The sequence below is a fragment of the Cajanus cajan genome, chromosome 11 (assembly GCF_000230855.2).
Source record: "Cajanus cajan strain Asha chromosome 11, NIPB_CcT2T_4, whole genome shotgun sequence".
Classification (NCBI taxonomy): domain Eukaryota; kingdom Viridiplantae; phylum Streptophyta; class Magnoliopsida; order Fabales; family Fabaceae; genus Cajanus; species Cajanus cajan.
Window position 1 is genome coordinate 39,783,166 of NC_138527.1, and position 18,015 is coordinate 39,801,180.

At 31.1% G+C, this 18,015-nt stretch overlaps 2 protein-coding genes across 2 annotated transcripts; one reads left to right on the plus strand and one right to left on the minus strand.

The window, feature by feature from the left end:
• The first annotated feature begins 6,209 nt into the window (after window positions 1-6,209).
• On the plus strand, window positions 6,210-11,400 carry LOC109800061 (PI-PLC X domain-containing protein At5g67130). Its single transcript, XM_020360742.2, has 9 exons — window positions 6,210-6,390; window positions 6,471-6,548; window positions 6,647-6,769; window positions 6,850-6,987; window positions 9,659-9,757; window positions 9,854-10,157; window positions 10,414-10,637; window positions 10,712-10,798; window positions 10,937-11,400. Exons 1-9 carry the CDS (start codon window positions 6,385-6,387, stop codon window positions 11,126-11,128), a joined length of 1,251 nt encoding a protein of 416 aa, XP_020216331.1. The 5' UTR covers window positions 6,210-6,384; the 3' UTR covers window positions 11,129-11,400.
• Window positions 11,401-11,717: 317 nt separating this feature from the next.
• On the minus strand, window positions 11,718-14,936 carry LOC109800060 (Protein kinase superfamily protein). Its single transcript, XM_020360741.3, has 7 exons — window positions 14,042-14,936; window positions 13,842-13,946; window positions 13,558-13,680; window positions 13,301-13,471; window positions 13,083-13,212; window positions 12,792-13,001; window positions 11,718-12,328 (listed from the first exon to the last, which is right to left on the minus strand). The coding sequence occupies exons 1-7, from the start codon at window positions 14,761-14,763 to the stop codon at window positions 12,170-12,172; spliced, it is 1,620 nt and encodes a 539-aa protein (XP_020216330.1). The 5' UTR covers window positions 14,764-14,936; the 3' UTR covers window positions 11,718-12,169.
• Window positions 14,937-18,015: the final 3,079 nt, after the last annotated feature.

Genomic DNA, 18,015 nt, shown 5'->3' on the forward strand with positions numbered 1-18,015 from the left:
GTGAGTGAGACAAAGACCTCTCTTTGAAACTTCGCCCAGTGCCTTAAAGGGGCATTCGACACAATATTAGTTTCTAAACCTATACATAAATTGATTTCAACCCAAAACACTTGAAAATTAGCTGTCCATGAACATGCATTGCAACATTTAACATTTATACATCATATACAACTAAATTTTATCATAAAAAACAACTTGCAACAAGCATCCAAACAAGAATCAACTTAATTTATTATACTTTTCTTGAAAACTATGAAACCCTCTAAACTCCATCTTTTAATTCACTCAACACCCTCAACCAACTCATTCCAATCATCATAGCCACATGATGCACACCCAAAAATTTGAAATTAGTCTCCTTTACCTCTCGGAGAAAATCCACAAAGAAAAGAAGGAGAAGAAGAATGAGCAACTTCGCACGGTTCCAATGTGAATCCTCCACTTCCACAAGCTTAGATTCCAGCCCTCCTCTAGATTTTAGCTACAAGAAGTAAGTAAAGGAAGGTTTCTCTGAAGGAATGAGAAGATGGAGAGGATTTGAGTTCTATGACTTCTCTCTAAGGTTATAAAAAAATATATGTATTATGAGCTTCCTTTTTGAAAAATTTCCTTTTTATATTTATTTGAGTTGATTCCACCTATCTCTAGTCTAATCTCTAGAGATCAACATGTTATCGGGGCCTCTAAATCTCATAGCTCTCAATAACAACTTGTCAAGTCAAAAAATAAGATTATGAAATAATAATGTTACAATCTAAAATATAATATATATATATATATATTTAAAAATATTTATTTATACAGATTTTAAATACATTATATATATTTAAATATAATATTTAATTATGTATATAATTTACTATAATAAGCATTTAACACGTAACTTTAGATTGAAAATAATAGCTTTTTATATAATTCTTAAAAATATTTTTTGTAGTAAGCTCAAACGTATGATCATTGACGTCAATGCTCTAAACATTTAAATTGAGTGGTTGGCCTAAAATTTATTATAGTTGACAGAAAAACAAAAAGGACAATCGTATCATGGGGTCAATTTTGCACTTTTTGTGGGTGTGAGTGGTTAAATTAATACTGGCTTAATTTGATTGAAAAGCACTTCTGAATTCTGATCCAAACAGTTGGTGTAAGTTTATAATTATAAACTTTTTTTAATATTTTATACTTTCTTATTATTTTTATTTTAAAAGATGTATCCTTTTCATAAAGGAAACTAATATTATAATTATTACATGAAAATTTTACAAACAGTTCGCATTTGTCAGTACCAATTAAATAAACAAAAAAAAGAATATAACTATATAACATATTAAAAAACAAAATAAAATTTTGTATGTATTTATAAACAAAAAGTATTATGGCCTTGCTGTTTGGATGAGTTCTTACAGGGTTTTTACGGAAACATTGGCAACTCAACTATTCTCCCATGCATGTAGAGATTATGCCCTTGCTGTTTGTTCTGAGATCATGGGAGAATAGTTCAGTTGGTTCAAAGGTAAGATCCAATGCTATCATAGACATGCCAATGAAATTGTTGTCATCAAAAGTCTTTTGCATAAGGAGTGGGATTGTCTTCTTTGGCAAAAATGGGGTCTTTAACGTATGTTAAAATCAAAATAAGTGTTTTTTCCTTTTGTATTTTATGCATTAGAAAGTTCAAACTTGTGTTTTAAAGTGTTCAAACGGTAATTAACTAAATAAATATATATGCTGAAAATCGCCTCATAAAATTGGCTTATGCATAATAAATTATGTTTAATATATAAAGTATCTTTTATATATAGTAAGTAAATGAGACTTAATTATCGATCTTATATATACCACAAATTTTACAGTGTCGGTTGTCTTTATGGACAATTGTCTCTTCTGGAGGGTTGAAAGTCAGAACATATATGTTTTCTTTTTCCCTCACGTATCTTCCAGTATACTAATTGAATATTTTATTTTTATCCACTAAATAGATATTCAATGAGAACAAATTGATATTTAAGTACCCGTATTTTCTTTCATATATATTAGTTTTAGTTGTTATGAAATACCTTTTTTTTCTTTTTTTTTCTTTGATGACATCTAGAAACTATATGTCCATGTTTCTACAAATGGACAAAAAGTAGAATAAGAAAATGGACATATTTTTTCTTATCGTCATTCTTCATATCAATACTGATGTTGGATCTATCTTTTTTTTTTTACAAAATTTTGTTGAGATTGATAATTTCATTAACAAAATTAGGTAAGTGTTAATTAACACAAACTACTTCTTCATCTTAGTAGTATAGTTAGGGTAATATGTCTAAGATCTTAAGTTTAAATTTTATTGTAATTATTGTAATTTTTATGAATAGAAAATGCTAAATCCTCCTTTATTCTAGTAATTTTAGGAGAATGTATAATTTTTACTAGAACTTGAGCATCACCAAGTATGGTTTCAAGCACATTAATCTTATGTGTGTTGGGAATCAATGTAAAAAATTAAATTATTTAATAATGGATTACATGTATAATTGATTATTCTCAAGAGATTAATTATAATTATAATGAATTTTTGTTTAATAATTAGTTGCTAAAAAAATAATTTTAAGATATTTAATTTTATAAAGATACAACAACAAAAAAATCCTGTTGATGCAAGTTCATTCACTTCATCTTTTCGATTTCAACAAAAGTTCATTCTCTTTATCTTTTCAAGTTCATTCACTTCTTACACTTTATCTTTGATGCAATTTAATTTCTCGTCAATTTTTTATTCTCTGTTAACTTACTTTCGAACATTTTAAATATCCCGTCAAATTACTTGTAAATAACTTTTTATGATGATTTATGTTTTGTACGCTTTTACTCCTATCTTCTCAGCCAATTAATTTGCATTATCGCACGGTTCAGATATTTTTGTTAACTTACTCTATCAATTTATTTTTCCTGTTGCATTCTTTAACATTTTTGTCAATTTCTTCCTTGTTAATAATCTTTCATGTTGAAAGGTTCATACTTTTTGTCAATTTATTTTCAAGGTGAATCATTCTAGTCATTTTTCGCTTCTCAACTTTCTACAAGATTATCACATAGGACAAGACTATAAATTTTCAAGGGGTGACTATGACAATTTCCTCAATATCACTACAAACAAAATGTCATGCCCACACAAAGGTTCCAATTGGCCAAAATCTCCATAGATACGAATATTATAACAGGATTTATTATTAACAATAATTATTTAATAATAATAAGTTAATAGTTTCAATTTTATTATCTAATAAAAATATTAATGACTAATATATAATAAGAAGGGATTCGTTTATTTCAAGAGTAAGTCTATCTAGATTTATTCCGATCAATAACTTATGTTCTACATCAAATTTCAACGATTCAATCGTTGGATTTAAAGTTCTTAATACATAGAACAAGTTTACAAATTTTTAGAAAATTTGAAAATCATTTAATACTTCATTTCATTAATTTAAATTAACAGATAATCATAAAATTATTTTATACATTGATTTGAATTAATGAAACGAAGTATCAAATAATTTTAAAAATTTTAAAAATTTACAAATTTGATCTATGCATTAAGAATTTTAAATTCAATGGTTAGATCGTTGAAATTTGATGTAGAACATGAGTTATTAAACTTTAAGTTTAGGTAGATTTACTTCGAGAATAAATGGTTCTCTCCTCATATATAATAGCTACTAAAAATATATTTACATTACACCAAAATTTACTATTAACAATAATTATTATTAGGAAAAACTTAAATTTCACATCGACTAGATATAAGATAATTAAAGAGTATAAAAGCATATGATAACTTTTACCTTACAAGTTGATTTTGTAAGATTGAGTCAGACCCATAATTCACTATTCTAATTGAACAAAACTTGAGGGGTGTATTGGAAAAAAAAATCTAAGTCTCACATCAATTATAAAGAGTATATAAGTAAAAAAGTATATAAGCTAGGAATTATTTCTTAAAGAAAAATTAAAGTTTCACATCGACTAAAAATAAGATAATTAAAGAGTATATAAATTATGAATCATTTCTTAAACTTTTAATGGTAATAGCAAAAAAAATATTGAATTTCAATAAAAAAAAATATCACAAAAACTTATACATTTTTCTCGACCATTATAAAGATTTTTAGCAGTATGTGGAATAATTGTCGGTATATATTTTACCAACATTACATATAATGATTAATGTAAAAATACTGATAAAATATTTTACAGTCATTTTTATTACCACTAAAAATAATATTAAATGTAATTCAAAGTCTATTTTATTGTAATGAAATATATATATTTTTAATATTTTTTTGACATACTATTTTATTTTTTAATGACTTTTTATAATCACAGGAAATTAAACAAGGTGGGGATGAATATGCTATGTAGACATTTTCAATCCAAAATTCGCTGGAATAAGATGATTTGCAATTTTCCCCCTAAAAAATGTATCTTAATTTGTATTGATGTTTACTTGTAGATTAGAACTTCCTAACAGCTTCTGATGTTAACATGAAATATTTTTTATATAAATTTTGAACCCTTCTTCATATAATTGGACTCGTGGTTTTTATTTTTATATATAAATTCTGGTGATCTAATTAAATTTATCAAAAACTTTTGCTTTCATTTGATGAAACACGTGTCAAAGGCTAGAAAGTATGCGATAAATTGAAGTTAAAGGCTAAAGCTAAGGCATATTCTCTCCCTTCTTTTTTAATCAATGTGAAAGTGAGTTCAGTGTAAGATAAGAATGCTTTGAAGTTTGAACTATTCTGGCTTCTCTTAATCTTATACGTGTTAACAATATTCTGTATTACCTCCTTGATGATGAAATTGAATGCCTATTCAGAACTTTGAATGTTGAAAAATGGTTAGAGAAAAGTTTGAAAATATATCCTTTCGTTTCCATTAAGCATATGAAGTGGCCTAAACAGAGACATCCCTTCCAATTTAATAGTAATAATATATCTATCTGTGTATTGCCCTTGGCTTCAGATATCAACACATCGTGTTCTTTTCACTCTGCAGAATGGTGTTCCACGCGAAATGTTTATTATAAAAATAAAAAAATAAAAATGATGGGGAGAAATCCATGTCGTACAGTTAGTCTTGAACTCTTGAGAACCGTCACCCGTGTTCCACGCAACGGTTAATGCAATTTTCTTTTTGAAACGATAATGCATTTTTTTTTAATGAATCTGTTAATGAATGTTTAAAAATTATAAGTTACAATTTAAAAAGTTTAAAATTTATAAGTTAATTGATTAAATTAAAAAATGTTTGGTAAAATTAGTTAATAATTATAAATGTCGTGAAATATTTTTTACGGTGAGAATGAGAGTGATAGAATAGACAAAATAATTTATAAATTTAAAAAGTAAAAAGTAAATAGTAAATCGACGAAGATAAAAAAAGAGAAAAAATAAGAATTTATAAATTATAAATTTATTTTTTTATTTGTGAAGGGTTGAGTTAATGTGCACAGAATTTTTAAATTTAATCATTATTTTATAAATAATGATTAAATCATTATTTTAAGATTATAAAGGAGAAATAAATTGAAATTAATTTAATACCTAAATATAATGTATTTGTTTTTAAAAAAATAATAATCTTAATTTAAATGAGATTTTATTATTATTAAAAATGTAATAACTAATACTAGTAAATCACTGTGTCATACACCGTATTTGATAATCAAAGGTAATAGAGGGAATTGAGTAGATCTTTTAAAACTCAAGACTTGGTATTATAAATTAAAAATCTAGAAATAAAATTATTTAGACTCTATAATACTATTAGTCTGTCTCCATTTGTGCACATGGGATACATTCAACAAAAGTTTAATCTTCAAAAAGTTTGCTAATTCAATTATTGACCCCGTCGCTAAATAATCATTCTTAACCACTACACGGTCAGGACTCAGGACCAATCTTAATTATTATTTACAGCACCTCGGAATTTAAGAAATAAAATTGTTTATGAAAAGTGTTGTTAATCTAATTTTAGAAAAATGTTGTTCTACTCTTAACCATCTCCAAGTTTAAAAGAGTGTACAAGAGAAATAATTAGCTGATATGGATATAAGTAACATGGGCATAGAAAAGAAGAAAATAAAAATTTACAATAAAAAAAAAAAGGAAAAAAGAAGAGTAAAAGACAGATATACCTAATCTAATAAGTTGTAATGTGGATGTAGCTTTCTCAATCCTCACCTTCCCTCCCTCACCCTCACCCTCACCAAATCCATCGTCCTTTTATACCTGTGATGTAAGAACTTTCCTCATCTCATTTGCACAGTCACGCTCAAACTCAACTCACAAAGAAACACACAAATTATCTCTCTCGAATCTCAACCAAATGAAGGTTAGAAAGTTGCAAGCCTAGTTGATTAGCGTTACATTTAATTTTCATAATGTCGCGTCTTTTAATTTTGAAATCTGCAGAGGTTAGGCATCCGTAATTTACAAACGCAGCTTCTACTAATCGCTATCTGCCTCTTCACCTGTTCCTCCGGTTTAAAGGTCATTGTTTAAGAAATGCTCAGTTTCTGAGTTTCCAATATTTTCTTTTATTTATTTATTTTTATTATTTTTGGTTCTGACCGAGTCCGAGGTAGCAGATCGGAGAAAGTTGCGGGTCAGACAACAAATGCGACGCTGGTCTCAGCTGCCAAACATGTCCCTCCAATGGGAATACCCGACCCAGATGTTCGCGGATACAACCTCTGAACCCCACTTCTAAGGTTACTTCATTTTCCTCAATTTTTATTTATTTTTATTTTATTTTATTATAATTTCTTTGACGGAGTTGAATTGTGTTCAGGTGAAAGGGCTACCGTTTAACCGTTATTCGTGGCTCACCACTCATAACTCGTATGCTTTGGCCGGGGCGAGATCCGCCACTGGCTCTATCATCATAGCACCCATGAACCAGGAAGACACTGTCGCTGATCAACTCAAGGTAACATTCTCTTACTTTCCTTTACATTTTTTATAATGCAGATTTGCTGTATGCTGAAAAGAACAAGGAAAGTTTCAACTGAGATTCCCCCAAATTAACTCCTATTAATTTATTTCTAAATTACGAATATCGCATAACACAACTAAGATTATGCTTCCAAATGCCAAAGTGTGTTACCAGAATATTGATTCACAAATTAGTTGTTTTTTATTTATTATTAAAATCATTTCCAAAATAATTGCAATAACAATATTTTATGAAAAAATAGTAATTATAACAGTTTTTTCGTAATAAAATATTTTAAAAGGTCTTTTTTATTAAAAAATAAAAAGTTGTAACTCTCTCTCTCTCTATTTTCTTTTCTTGTTTTTTGTGTTAACAACCATAATTGATTTTAAAAGGGACTGTTGCAACCAACATGTCTTTTTTATTTATGTTGGTGAGTAACCAAAATGTCTTTTGATTCGTGTAAAACTAGTTTTGATTCTTAAGCAAAGTGGGGTTACCCAAAAAAGGGATACTGCAATTTGCAAACATTATTGAATTCTATAGACATGCATTGGACGGGGTCCATCCTTTGATTTATTTGTTGGCATTTGCTTTCCATGTGAATAAACATTTCTTTGTTTAATATTGAAGGTATACTAGTTGAGGTTGAAAATTTAAAATTCAGTAGAGAATCTAAACGCTAGGGCTTGTTTGATAAAGTTTTGTATAATTTAAACATCAAATATTTTATTTTGGAATTCTATTTTATCTTGAATACGTAGAGCTTACTTTGGGAATTGATATGCCTCAAACGACGTTGAGATGCGTGAAAGTTGCAACTCTGTTTTCCTGCATAAACAAACGGATGCTTAGTTCTTATTTGCTTTTAGAACGGCCTAAAGAATTTTTTTCTGAAATAATATTTTTTTTAAAAAAAATTACAAGAATGATCACTGTGCAGGATTATTTACCAAGATAGAACCATTTACTGTTCAAGCTCAGAATTCGGTTCCCATCAAAATGTAATTTTTTTTGTTTTTTCAACTCAGAATTCGGTTCCCGGGGAACCGAATTCTGAGTTGGTTTTAAATTTTTTTTTTTTTTCGAGTATGGGAACAAATGTGGGCTGATCTGGGAAGCGGAACGGCCCGTTCTGCTTGTTCTGCTTAAAAAAAACAGAGTGCAAATTCTGAATTTGCACTCTGTTGCAGAACGGGCCCGTTCTTCTTAAAGAATTTGCACTCTGTTTCTTTAAGCAGAACGGCCCGTTCTGCTTTTGGAACGGGCCGTTCCGCTTCCCAGATCAGCCCACATTTGCCCATACACGAAAAAAAAAAAAAATTTAAAACCAACTCAGAATTCGGTTCCCGGGGAACCGAATTCTGAGCTTGAACAGTAAATGGTTCTATCTTGGTAAATAATCCTGCACAGTAATCATTCTTGTAATTTTTTAAAAAAAAAAATATTATTCCAGTAAAAAATTCACGGCCTAAATTGTAATTTTAATTTAATTCTAATTATATAATCTAATTCACAATTTTAATCTATTAATTTTAAATTTCTTAATTTAATTCTGTAATCTTAAAAATTTATAATTTTAGTCTCTCGATAAATATTATTTATTAATTATTAAAGTTATTGATATAATTATGATTTAATATTAAATAATTGATATAATAATTAATATTGATATATTTAATAAATATTTAAGTTATTTTTTTTCTTATTTTTATTTTATTCTATCACTTTTAATCATTTATGACATAAAAATTAGAATTAAAAATAAAATTTAGTCTAAATATTTACTTAATATTTGATCATATTTTAATGATCAACAAATAAATATTTATTAAGAAAAAATTGATTTTTTTTAAAATTAATGATTAAAATTATAATTAAAATTTAGATAAACAAATTTGCAGATTAGATATGATATAAACTCAGGTCAGGTGTATAATTTAGCCTTTAAAATATTATTATCATAGTATTGGTTTTAATAAAGTTAATTAAATTTTTAAATGCGAGTGAAACGTGTACTTATGTTAATCTTCAACATTTTTTATTATTAAATCGTACATTAATTTTAGAAACGTAGAGAATTAATTTTATAACTTTTAAAAGCCGTGGCCTTTTTCGTTTGGAAAACAAACATAGATGGTCACTGGTCAGTGTGAATCATGTGCTAACTGGTACATAATAATTCAAGCATGCAGAAGCTGTCTTTTGACTTTTAAAAAAAAATGAAAGAGAATTTTTTTTTTTTTGGAGTGGGGGGAGATATTCATTGTGAATATAGCAAATAAAGCAAAATAATTGTATTTATTTGGCAATTTTTTAATTAAACAATTACATATAAGTTTAGTCTCTGGTGTGATGAATGAAGTAATCACATTTAAAACAAGATATATCCCATTTGAATAATTCACCCATTAAATTTGAAGGATAAAAACGTCTCGATGAATTATAAACAAATTGTGTATTCAAATTTTGCTCCCTGGATCATTCGTAAAATTCCAACTCTAGTTTTGCTCCCTTACGTTAAGTTTTAAAAAATAAAGTACTTATATTATAGATTATAGAATTGTGATAAAATATTTACATATTTGATGCTTTAATGTATGATTATGATTACTTCGTAATTTATGCGTTATATTTCTTGATTTTGTATTGGATATTTTGACAGAACGGCGTTAGAGGATTTATGTTAGATATGTATGATTTTCAAAACGACATCTGGTTGTGTCACTCCGCTCAAGGCAAATGTTACAACTTCACTGCATTCGTAAGTGCGTGACCTTGCTTTCTTCAATTTCGTAATGAGACAAGTTTGGTCCAAATTTGATATAACATTCAAGTGTCTGTGTCAACATGCATGCAGCAACCTGCCATAAACGTGCTTAAAGACATGCGGTCATTTCTAGATGCAAATCCATCTGAAATCATCACCATCTTCATTGAGGACTACGTCACAGCTCCACAGGGCTTAACCAAGGTTTTCAAAGCTTCAGGCCTCAGCAAGTACATGTTTCCACTGTCTCGCATGCCCAGTAATGGTGGTGATTGGCCAACCGTAGATGACATGGTGCAGAAGAATCAGCGTTTAGTCGTTTTTACCTCCAAGTCATCAAAGGAAGCTTCTGAGGGCATTGCTTATCAGTGGAAATACACGGTAGAAAACCAATGTGAGTTTATTAACCGGAAACATGTTTTCCCCTTAGACTCATGACCGATTGACATTAGTTCTGATCAACTAATGTGGTTATTTGTCGTATCTTGTATATCCTTAATTTTTATGTGCCATTTTCCTTCAAGCCTCATCATCGGACTATTGTGCTCGAGGCTGAAGGGTTGTGGACCCTCCTAGGCTAAATGTCAATCTAGCACCGGTGCAGAAGAGAAATGCTAATAACTAATCATGATTATATGTGGGAATTTCAGATGGAGATGAAGGCATGAAAGCAGGTGTATGTCCAAGCCGTGCGGAATCACCTGCAATGAACACAAAGTCTAGATCGCTTGTGGTGGTAAACTATTTTCATTCTGCTCCAAATCGTTCTCAGGCCTGCGCTGACAATTCGGCTCCACTACTTAGCATGATGAAGACATGTCATGAAGCAGCCGGCAAACGTTGGCCAAATTACATTGCTGTTGATTATTACCAGGTAGTTACTTGTCTAAAATTTTTATCATATCACTCATTATGCCATTCATTAATTACACTAATGATCTTTTAAAGAGAAATGATGGCGGAGGAGCATCAGAAGCCGTTGATGAAGCAAACGGTCATCTCACTTGCGGGTGTGACAACATTGCTTATTGCAAGGTTTGGTTTCTTCCACCTTATGCGTAGTTAGTACTGAAAAGTAACGAACTGATCTTATGTTACGAAATGTAGAATGATTAAACTGTGGTAATGTATATACATTGGAAACCTTAAACCATAATATTTAATGACATGCAGGCAAACGCTACGTTTGGCACTTGTGATGTACCTCCTATTTCTCCACCTCCACCTGCTACAGAAACCCCCTCCGAAGGCCAGCAGTCCCAAAATAATAATCACGCAAACAATGCTTATATTGGTAGAACAGCCGAGTTGATGCAATCGGTTGTGGTAATTTTGGCTACAACATCTCTATTGGCATGGTTATAGAATGCCATTAGTTTAGGGGAGCTTTTAATCATTGAAAATATGTGTTGTAATCATAGATTTTATAGGCCAATTTGATTCCGAGTATTGTGTGGAATCCGAGTCATTGTTCATCCCACGGCGCTATATGGCTGTATTGTAACTTGGTTTGTTTAATGACTGACATCCTCGAGAACTTATCAAATTCTTGTCTCGTGAAAGAGCTCCTTTCTGCTGGCAGTCGTTATCTGTGTACGCTATTTATTGAAGAATGTAGTTCCATTATTGCTATTGAATCGCCAAATGAACAACTTCCAAATTTGAGGAGCAAGTGATGCCTGAATTCTTTTATGATCATAAAAGTTGAGATCAGATGAAGATTTGCGAGATCCATAATGCACAGTTGTGGGGCTTCTCTTGTACACAAGACAAAGTCCAATAATAGTGTCCAGCCTTCTAAAAAGACGATTCCATTAATGGAACTATCCGAGCCTCTCCAAAACACATGGGTTCCCCACTTGACAAGAAATTGGACTGAAGGACCAGTGTGATGAAGTGGAAATATCCTGTCATCTAATCTAATGCCAGCTACTTGTACTGTGTCTAACCAGTATGCAGTATAATGGCCACACAAACCAAAAAATATATAACCTAGTGTGTGGCATTAGCATTTAATATGATGTACATGTGAAGTCCACCTTCTAGGTGCATGTCATTTTACAACGTTGACAACGAAGTATGTTTTGATCTAACAACGTTCAAGCAGATCAAAACAAGATATCGATCAATGCATAATAATCTTTTATTGGGTGAATCGAACAATATGGCTAAAATTTACATGAGCGAAACCTCTAGCTAGAATCATCCTTTAAAAAAGGGCACAGAATGCGGAGAAATCTCGATGTGGGAGTTATGCGAGTATACGCTGAGGTATAGAAGGCGCAAACAGCCTATAGAGAAAAGTACGTTATGGCCCGATGGATGCAAATTGTTTGGCCTTCGGCAATGACAGGTTGTAAAGGGAGCCACAAGTTTCTGGGTCACTCAAGAGACAGCTATGCAAATTTATTGCTGGTCTATTTGAGGGTTCGCTCTTGTCTCATTAGCACTCGTCCCGTTTTCAAGCTTACCACTATCAACTGATACACTCGCTTCCTCTTTCAACCCATCCCCTACTACTCTATCATTAGGTGAATGTCCTGCATCCCTTCTAGCTCTGCGATCCTGTAACAACATAGCACTTGATCAACAGGTAAAAAACAAACAGTTCCATGGTGAAAAAAAATCCATGGTTAGATGAATAATATTTCATGAAGCTTGAACTAACACAAGACTTGTAAGAACCGCACATTCTGCAGAGATTACTATAGCATAAATGAATGTAAATATCCCTTTAGTTATCGAAATATGTAGTCACATGATATCCAGGTTTAAATACGCATCCATAACGAGGTCATGTATATACTATAGGCCACAAATGGAAACTTCATAATATGGTGATTTAATTTGAAGAACAAGGGATTGTTTGTTATTTAGTCTTTATTGATATTTAAATATGTTCCCTTTTAACTTTTGCGTCTTAATTTATCCTCCCAGTTAATGAAAGTGTTAACACATGCTATACTTCTTCATGCATTAACTAGCACTATACTGAGGTTGAATTAACTTGACCAGAAATGATTATTACCTCTTTGTAAGGGGAATCTTCAGCTTCAAGCATGTGTATCACATGCCCCATTTTAGGCCGCTTTTGTGCATTAGGATCTGTGCAGCGTAAGGCTACAAGAAGGGCTCGTTTTAGTGCCCTCGAAGTTGGTTTCTCAGGGAGCTTGGGATCCAACACTCCCTCTGGATTTCTGTTACTAACCATCTTCTTGAGCCAGTCAACTAAATTTACCTGAAAATCTCGAGTTTTCAGCAACAAGTAAAAAAAATGCAACGACAGGGATTTTCATAACACTAAATTCATAGATCATACCTCTTCTGCAGGCCTACTATAATCAACTGGATTCCTTCCTGTAATTAGTTCCATAATAAGAATTCCAAAGCTATAAACATCACTCCGTTCATTCAACATGCCAGTACTTGCATATTCAGGAGCAACATATCTGCCAAAACAAGAACAAGTAAGGGAATTGCTAGCAACTCAACGTGAACATGCACAATATAGGAAGGGCAAGGAGAGACTATACAAACCCAAATGTACCCATGACACGGGTTGTAATATAGCTGTTGTCAGAGCCAAGGAGTTTCGCGAGGCCAAAGTCCGACACCTTTGCATTCCACTGCTTACTAAGCAAAATGTTGCTTGATTTAATATCACGGTGAACAACTTTTGGTTCCAACCCCTCGTGAAGATAAGTTAATCTGTTGAAAAACAAACCCGCCAACATGAAAAGAGAAAGCGCATCATAGCAGGAGAAAACCAAATAAATTGGTTGTTTGGCGTTTACCCTTTAGCCGTTCCCAGAATAATGTTCATCCGAATTTCCCAAGTTAGTGGACTGCAAGGCCCAACATCCCCATGCAGCCACTGCTCCAAGTTACCATTGTCAACGAACTCATAAACAAGCATCCTGCGAAAGAAACAAAAACCTCGTATCACCAGCTCATAGCTATAGCACTGCAAAAAAAAAATCTTTTCTCCGGTATCCTCCAGTTTACTAATCTTGCTCACAGTATTGGGACTTGCTCGCACATGGCAGTGGTGATTAAAAAAATAAAGAGAATAGAGTACCTATGAGCTCCTTCAGCGCAATAACCAAGCAACCTCACTAGATTCTTGTGGCGAACTCGTCCTATAGCTTCCACTTCAACCTTAAACTCCTTCTCAGCTTGCCCCCTACCGTTATTAATTAATGAAACACCAATCTCATCATTATGAACTAACTATTGAATGCAAAACATGATTAGAAAGAAGAAAAGAAAGGAATTGACCTATTATTGAGCAAATTCTTAATAGCAACATGAGTGTTATCGTTCAAGATACCATGATAAACAATTCCATATCCACCTTCGCCAATAACATTATCAGGGGCAAAGCCGTTAGTGGAATCCTCGAGTTCCCTTAGAGTGTACCAGTGGCCCCAACCCAAGTGAGAAACTTCAGGAATGACGGTGGGAGGCTGAACCTGAGCCTGAGCATGAGCCTCGTCGTTGGAAGAGGAGCGAAGCAAGGCACGTTCGGGGTAGGAGATTCGGTGGTTCTTCCCAATCTCGAACTGAATCCGGTGGTAGGGGTTGGTTTCCTCCTCGGAGTGACGTTCGGCGGCGGGAAGAGGGTCAGGGTCGGGAAAAGGGTCGGGTTGGAGGGTGGGATTGGGCGCGTGGGTGGTGTCGAGCCTGATTTCTTGGATCTCCTTGGAGACGTCGGGGATGGAAACGGGGTTGGTTTTGGAGCGCTTGAAGGCGAGCCAGATTGAGATGAGGAAGAGGAGGAGGACGATGGCGGCGCCGACGCAGACGCCGAGAACCACCCACAGGCGGAGGCCGAAGATGGAGGTAGGGTTGGAGAGCTGGTCGTTCATTGCGGTGGTGGTGGTGGTGGAGTGATCGGGCATTGCAATTTGCAAGAGAAGTAGGCCTTGTTCCTCCACTCGTGTGAAGAAGAGAAGAAAATAGAGAATGAGAAACCGTACAAAAAAGAATGCAGCTGGCATGGTGGGAGTGGGACCCTGCTTTATGCAATCAATTGCAGTGTCTGAATGCTACGTGTGTGAAATCTGAATCCTCAATTATCAACTCTCACTCGAGTCCATATACTATGCTACTGCTTTCCATTTCCACCATTAACGCTAACTCTAGTTTTTCCTAATCATTCCTTTTACCATGCTTTCCTTCCCGCCACCACGCGTCAACCCTTTCTACTTTCTACAACAACACTTCTTCAACTCCCATTATCTAATCACACCTTTTTTTCTTCTTCCTTTTAATAATATCCAAATTCAATATTTTATTTTAATTAAATAATTATTGCTAACATAAAAATATAATTTCAATCTTATAAAATTAATGGATCGCCGTGTATAATATATGAATGTGAATTACTTTTTCATAATTTTGCTTTATGCATGATGATTGATGACTGATGAGATGTTACATGTTTGGAGCCGTTGTTTATTTCCATGTTGTATTTAGTTGGTTGGGTTGCTGTTTAGAAATATGACAACTGCTTTTTCTTCGGCTAATTTAAAATGTTTAATTTGAGGAATTTGCTGTTATTTATTCGATCATTTAATGTGTATCAGCAAAATATAATTGGATTAGGTAACTTCGTGGTTGATGGTTGGACTTTAGTTATTTTTCAACCCAACATAGCTTAACCGGCCCCACCAATCCTAATTTGTTTCCTTTTGTATTGATCTATGATGCTTACCAGAACTGCAGTCAAAGGAGAGTATAAAAATGACGATAAAGAAAAATATGTAGCAGTTTGGTGAGACTATCGCACCTTAAACGAGTAGTTATGACCTCAAACATATTATGTGATACACATAATAGGCTCAAATGTACGTAATTTTCTTCTTCTGAGAGTTAATTTCGGAAAATGGCACGAAATTTAAAATTTGATAAAGAGTGTAGTATAAAATTGACAGACCTAATTATGGATACCAGACAAGGAAGAGTGTTCTGATTTCTGTCTGACGTTCCACTCGATATTTTAGCTTGAAATAACTTCGAAACATTTTTTTTAATTACACGATAATAGCTTTTACATGGTATTCGTACGAAAATTTGAGCCTAAGAAGATTAATATGAGTTCGAAAATTCAACAATAGATTATGATTCTAATAATTAAACGCATGCAAAATAAAGAAATTGTGGAAGGGTTATCATTTTTTTTTATAAATAATATAAGTGATTCTTAATGTGAATGATGTGGAATTCAATGATCATGTAACAAATGATAAAATGTATATATATTATTAATATTAGCAAGAAAAAGACACTCTATACCTGCATTGTATTAAAAGAAAAAAAGTAAATATAAAAAAAAATGAAAAATTACTCATAAAAAAAATTATTAAAAAATAAACAAAAGATAAGATGATTCATGTAAAAATTGAAACCAAAAGTATTTATTAAAAATGATATTCCTTTTATATATTAATATAGAAGTATAGGTTCATTAGTTTTAAATTCTTAAATTTGATTACAAAAATATTTTTAAATTTTTTTAAAATAAAAGGATATAATGGACAAAAAAAGTATAAATCAAGGTAGTTACCAAAAAAAGTTATCTCCTTTATATATTAATATATATAAATAAATTTTAATGTAAATGAAGTAAATTAAGCTTAATGATAATGTAGCAATATAAAAATATTTTATATATTTTTAATTATTTATTATAAAAATCAACAAAAATATGTTATATGATTGTTTATAACTAAATGACAGCATAAAATATTAATGCGTATTTTATTTTCTCAATGAAATATGTGTATAATACATCATTTATGTGCATAATATATCATTGAGTTTTAATATTAGTCATTTAATATGACAATTTTTAAAAGTTTTCTTCAAACGTGTTTTAAGATAATCGCAATATTTATATATAACAACTTGATGGTTAATCACATTTATAATCTTATTTTAAAATATTGTTGTTTATATATAACATGTAAAAAAATAGTTGTTGAAAAATATATCTTTTAAGTCAAAATGTCAAATTGTCAAATATAATGGGCAACCCAACTTGTATAACAGTAATATGTTAGTGAACACTTTATTTACTTGTATTTTTTCTTCATACACCATTCATTTCATTAATCTTCTAAAAATATCTTATCATTCATACACCATCTCATATAAAATGTATACTTTAAATATGTATATTTGTATATCTTGTTTTGTATATTAATATTTATGTCTCATGAGATGTGATCATCAATTAACTCATACAATAATTTAAGTGTATTATTGTTGTTTTAGTCAATAATAACAATCTCAAAGTAATATTGTTAACAAAATCTCATGATTTCTCACACCTCATATGTCTTTAAATGAATTGATTATTCTAAATATGACATTATGCTTAATTAAACACCAACAATAACAATTAGCACAATAACTAAAATGCTCATATCAAAGTCGTATATAAATAAATGATTAATCACTAAAGTTGACTTCACCGATCTCTCATTATAATTATGACCAATTAAACATAAACTTAATGTCCATCGACCTAGTGTGAGCGTCATGCTTATGTTGAGAAGGTGGTTTTTTTAGTGAGTCAAACATGTTATCTAGAGTGAATACTCTACACATCACTACAAATTACAATCCCCTGTATAGATTCACTTATTAAGTGAGATGAAAGCATTTTGAGTGTAAATATGTTTCTTGTATCACTAATAAGATCCAAGTTCCTTGACTTACATGATTACTCTATTTTTAATTATAGTAGAAGTCAATTAAATTTATAATGCAAAAAATGTCATTAAATTAACAATGAATATTCTAATTCAAACAACATTGTTAGTTGCAATTTATGCAACAATATACTCAACTTTTGTAAAAAAAAAAAAAAAAACAATGTCCTGCATATTATTTTAAACTATTTACAACACTAATACTTATACCATTACAAAAAACAAATGGCTATAAATAAAAGTAAAAGGAAATTAAAATAAAAATGAATATACATCAGTGTAACTTTTACTAAATGTTACACCGCTCAATAACTTAAATATAAAGTTACATTTAATATAAAATTATTGAGCGGTGTAATATTTAGTAAAAGTTACACCGGTATCGCTTGAACCCTCCTTTATATATATATATGCACGCGTATTATCATAGTTATTTTAAGTATGCTAATAAAGATAAATATTTATTTCTAATAATTTTAATCGATACATAACTTAAATTATTATAGTTATATACTTTGAATGAAAAAAAAAAAA